Below are 5244 nucleotides of genomic sequence, written 5' to 3'. Positions count from 1 at the left end.
CTTGCAGGTGGTGGTTTTCCCATGTATCTGCTGCCCTTGTCTTTCTAGATGGATGTGGTCATGGACTCAGAATCCCTACAGTGTGGAAACAGGCCATTCGGCCCAACAAGCCCACACCGCCCCTCTGAAGAGCATCCCATCCAGACCCATTGCCCTACCCTAGCATTTTCTATGTCTAACCCGTCTAACCCACCTAAACTGAACATCTCCACACAGAAGTCACCTGAGGGTGGAATCAATCCTGGGTACCTGGTGCTGTGAGGCAGCAGTGCTAACCACTGAGCCACCATTATGCTTAGATTAGATATGAAAGTTGGCTAATGTCTTGCTCCAAAATAGCTTAGAGCTAAAGTAACATACTTAATTTTTGAGAAAACGTTGAGTTTCAATTTGTTTGGGACAAGATTTTTCTGCCTTCCGAGTGCAGTAATTGCTTTTTTAGACAGAAAAATACAGATTATGGAAACACTTTCACCTCAGCCTACCCATTAAAGAGATTTGCCTTTCAGTTTTGTAATGTAAGCAGCTGTATCATGTTCAAAAGGTGTGTTAATAACTTCAAAAAAGGTCATTTTGGAGGCTGAAACAAATCATGTAATAGCATTAAAATCTAGGGAGAGGAAAAAAAAAGGAACAGAAGCCGGTGCTCAAAAGATTGAAGGACGTGGACAAACGGACAGCAATAAAAATAACCCACAAATTTCCAAGAAAGCACGAGAACATGCAACTATAACCATTAAGAGCTTGGCAAGTAGAATTTTGGTTTCATAACTCTGCAGCATAGAAACGTTGAGCAAAAGTTTAATGGATAAAACCAATGTATTGTGAACACCTTTATTAAAATGCGTTGATCTAACATGATACATGGGATGAAAAACTGCAAGTTAAGACAATGTTCAATATGAGAAAACCATTGCCACTTGAGCAAAGTGAATCAAGAGGAGATTTGCAGAAGCTGCTCAATGGAGTTGATAGAGGTTACTCAGGTTGCAAATCTGAGAGCAAAAGGAGAGATTATGAGTAATATTATGCAGAGGTCAAAGCCAGGGAACAAAACTGATGCAATATACTGGTTTAAAAACAATTTAACATTTGAAACAGTGGGGGAAAACAGTGGATGTAAATGGCCTCCTATAACATTCTGAAACTCCGCAATGAGGTGCGTGTTAGAAGACACGCTGCTTACATTTCACAACAAACAACAAAAAAGAAAGATTAAATATTCCTGAACTTCAAAACATTTATGCTTTCACCAGCTGCTGAACTTTTGTACCTGTCTCACTTGTAATTTTAAGCTCCATTAAGAATGGCAGTCTGCAGTCGTCTAGGACATTTAGCTTACTTTCAGATCTTTAGTGTATAGGATGATCAATTTAGTGCTACAAAATTCTATGACCTCTTTCCTACCCTATTTTTATTTTATAAAAGTAACACTAATTCAGTTTGATACCAAATTAAAATTTTAATGCATGTCTGGATTCTAGATAATTACACATTTGAGCTGGTACCAGCAAAACAAGCATTGGGCATACAACTCATTTCCAAGCTTGCATTGTGTCCAAGCTCCAAGTTGGAGTGTTTCAAAAAGCTTGTCTACAAAGTATTTCAGTATTTTAAATAATACTGGAACCACTCCAGATTGAACTGTTGCCGATGTGACGCAATACTTGTCGATTACAAAGAACTTACTACATAGAAGCTGGTCGCGCCTGAAATGGTCTAAGCCTACTCTGAACAAACCACTTCGACTGCATCCAACCCAAATCAACACATTTGAACAAGGGAGAAAGAGCAAGTAAGAAGCAGCTAGATATGTATATTGCCACTTAGGAGTGTGGAATTGTCAGCTAAGTTTTGATAAAATACAATTTTTAAGAGAGAGGCTAAGTGACTTTTTAAATATCTATTATTATGCACTTCCACCACCCATTAACTCCCCAAACGTAGTCAAACACATCCATTCTTTTAAAGGCCTCTTATTTCACCCTTCATTTCAGGAGATTGAAATGTGCAATTGTTCCTCTATTTTCAGAGTGAAAAGAACGTACAGACCATTAATTATATTTCAATAACAGGAGACAGACAATGAATACAGTTTTGCCTTTTTTAATTAAGCATTTTAAGTCTATGGAAATAATCTTGTATAATTAAATTATATGTAAAGTTTTGTAAAAACATACATTATATGGTCTAAATAAGTCCTCATACAAAGACAGTCCTGAATCACATTGATCTAGGCTTTCACAGATATCAGATTGCTCATTCCGTTGAAGTAGGATATTTCCCGGTCACACATCATCTCAAAATGTAGAGGTCTTCTGCAGAAGTTACATTCAGCTGAGGAATGGGTCTTCAACTCCAAGCCAACATCTTTCCATGTTATCACTAGTTTTTCTGTTTATAAAACACGAGATATTACAACTTATTCAACTTCCGCAATAATTCCAAGCTGACCACTTAAGTTATTCCCGAAAAAAAAAACCCAAATAAATAACCAAAACCAAGGTAGTCAGTTTTTATTGTGACTATTTCAAAAGACAGTGGTAAAAGAATCAGATTCTCATGTCTAAAATCTCTAACTCATTGACAAGTGAAAATGTTACTAAAAAAATTAAACTATAGAATGAGCTTGTTTAGGGGAATAAGAAATTCAGATAAGTTTGGGGGAAGCGTATTTAAAAGTTCAATAAATTCTAATTTTACATTAGAATAGGCAATCAATTTGGACAAAAAAACAAAAAAATTATGAATGCACTTAAGCCCAGGCCACCAACTTCCAAGTTACACGATTGAGATAGAGATCATTAGGACTTTATCATCTCCTGCACTTAAACTGTATACTTATATTACAAGAACAGACCATTCAACAGAACTAGATTAGACACACCAGCAAACAATTAGTTACATTTGATCACCTAATTCCTAGAGCCACAAAGCAAAATTTGAAAAAAAAGTGTGTTAGATTTTGGGACTCAAGGTAAAATGGTGGCATGAAGAGATTAAATCTGACATATTCTGAATTCTGCCTGACAAGAAGCTAGAATGCGTACATTGTTAAAGTTAATGGGAGCCCAGGGTGCTTTACTGAGAAGGCACAAAAAAAGGTTCAGAGCTGCACAATATGGCAAGAGCATCCGTGTTCACTGTGGTCATTTCATTATGACTCCAGATCTCTCAGGGTGGTGTTAAGCATGCTTGGTTTTAGAAAAGGGTTTTACGGAATTTGGCAGCAAAGGCAGCCATTCAGCCCACTGTGTCTGCATTAGTTCTATTACCTAGTGCCAAAATCCTGCATTTTCCCCATATCCTTGTATACCATTATACTTTAAACTACCCATGTAATTTTAAAAGGTAAATTGAGGTGCAGGTCTAGTGGATAGCTAATTAGCATATCCACCTGGATACAAGGTCAATGTGATTCACTTCACCATAGTGACATATTTTAGGAAGGGAAAGATCAGTCTGCAAGAACCTGCTAGAAACAGAGGTAGCCAGTCCTGTACCTGAAGCAGAAAAAACTGATTTTATTATTCATCATGAAGGAAGCACCTGGAAACTCACGTTCAGATTCAAGATACTAGCTTTGTAAAGATTCAAACAAGACTGTAAAATTAGATATCAGGAAGAATCACCAAGTGAAGCCCCATCACAAAAGGCAGTCCTGATATCAAGTTATTTGGTAGGGAAGGGAAAACAGAAGATAACCATTAAGAGAGCACAATAGCTTTGAACAGGCTCTTATGGCATAAAACGGGTGCATTTCTATTTCTAAACTAATGATTTCAAAATGTTCCAGCAAATCCCTTTCCTCAGTCATTAGTAACACTTGCTGGCACTGACGTCCCATCACCAAAGCTCTGATCAAAGGAAGAACAAAGTTTTCTAGTTTGGTATAGACCAAACAAGATTGCCACCACTCTTGGAAGCCTATCAAATAGCTGGACTAGTTGCCCGAGAAACAAACTACTGTGGACTCATTTCCAGCACTCATAAAACTGCAACAATGATGATTGGCTTGCTCAAATAGTTTTAAATCTAGAGCACTATCCTCCCTAAATTGCTTTAGATCATTGATGTGAGGACTACTTACCAACAAAATGATTCATCATCTCAGGGGTGTGATGGGGGGTTGGGGCAATACGCAAGAGCTCCTCCCCACGTGCAACAGTGGGGTAATTGATAGCTTGGACGTAAATGTTGTATTTACTTAGCAGTTCATCACAGAGCTGAGTATTTTTAGCTGCATCTGCAACCTAGAAATGCAAGCATACACAAGAATCAAGGAATGTCTTCATGGACTCTTCAAGCTCATCACCATTTTGTCCAATTTCCATTGCACATACGGGCAAAAAGATAAAAAGTATCAAAGGTAGCAGTTATATTTATGTCCCATCCAATTTCATTTCCAATTCCTCACGTCTTACCACAAACTTGTCAGATAGCACTGAAGTTAACATGCCTCTAAAATTTATACCAATGCAACACAGGTGAATTTGGAAAAAGAAAAATCAACAATTGTATATATGAATCAATTTTTCTTGTACATTTATTGCAGAATGATCAACGCAATACTGCACAACTGCTTTTTTTTTTAAAAAACATGTTGCAAAATTACTATTTTAAATGAGACAACAGGAATTTGTTTCATAATTAGTGAAGAATGCCTCAGGAGAGAGAAGCAGATGGAGTAAGGAAACACAGGACACTAAAGAAAAATATTGAATAAACAGGAATATTTTGATTCAACACGTACTCTGACTGGAATGATATGACTGGGACAGTGAACCACAGGTAAACCAGCATCCATGAGTAACTGCCGCATGTGTTTAACATTGCGTTGATGTCTGCGGCGCAGTGCTCGACCATCACCACTTTTCAGGAATTGGACAGACTGCAAAGCACCAGAAAGCAACATAGGCGGTAATGAGGTAGTGAAGATGAAGCCAGCAGCATATGACCTCACAGTATCTATAAGAGATGCAGTACTGGCTATGTAGCCTCCAACACATCCGAATGCTTTTCCTGCAATTAAAAAAAAGCTACATGTCATTCCAGTAGCATTAATTCATGAGACAAATAACTAAATAGCTCGAGCGAGGACGAAACTGACTGACAGACAGACAGACAGAGACACACACACCATTCAGCCCACCAAGCCTGCGCCATGTGGTTTCTATCACTGTTGCCTCCCATTCACATGTCTATCAAGATAGACCTTAAATATTGCTAGTGCACCTGCTTCCA

At 37.9% G+C, this 5244-nt stretch overlaps 1 protein-coding gene across 1 annotated transcript; it reads right to left on the bottom strand.

Annotated features, from left to right (window-relative positions):
* Window positions 1–2090: 2090 nt before the first annotated feature.
* On the bottom strand, window positions 2091–5179 carry LOC125485116 (5-aminolevulinate synthase, non-specific, mitochondrial-like). Its single transcript, XM_048606354.1, has 3 exons — window positions 4754–5179; window positions 4091–4253; window positions 2091–2394 (listed from the first exon to the last, which is right to left on the bottom strand). The coding sequence occupies exons 1-3, from the start codon at window positions 5048–5050 to the stop codon at window positions 2234–2236; spliced, it is 621 nt and encodes a 206-aa protein (XP_048462311.1). The 5' UTR covers window positions 5051–5179; the 3' UTR covers window positions 2091–2233.
* Window positions 5180–5244: the final 65 nt, after the last annotated feature.

The sequence above is a fragment of the Rhincodon typus genome, chromosome 16 (genome assembly GCF_021869965.1).
Source record: "Rhincodon typus isolate 14 chromosome 16, sRhiTyp1.1, whole genome shotgun sequence".
Classification (NCBI taxonomy): domain Eukaryota; kingdom Metazoa; phylum Chordata; class Chondrichthyes; order Orectolobiformes; family Rhincodontidae; genus Rhincodon; species Rhincodon typus.
Note: the sequence above shows the minus strand (reverse complement) of the source record. Positions and strands in the feature narration are given on the sequence as shown.

Coding starts and splice junctions, on each gene's coding strand:
- LOC125485116 (XM_048606354.1), bottom strand. CDS start 5,050: ATGACATGTAGCTTTTTTTTAATTGCAGGAAAAGCATTCGGATGTGTT. Junction 4,254..4,753: donor GTCATATCATTCCAGTCAGA/GTACGTGTTGAA, acceptor TTGCATTTCTAG/GTTGCAGATGCAGCTAAAAA. Junction 2,395..4,090: donor GATGATGAATCATTTTGTTG/GTAAGTAGTCCT, acceptor TTTTATAAACAG/AAAAACTAGTGATAACATGG.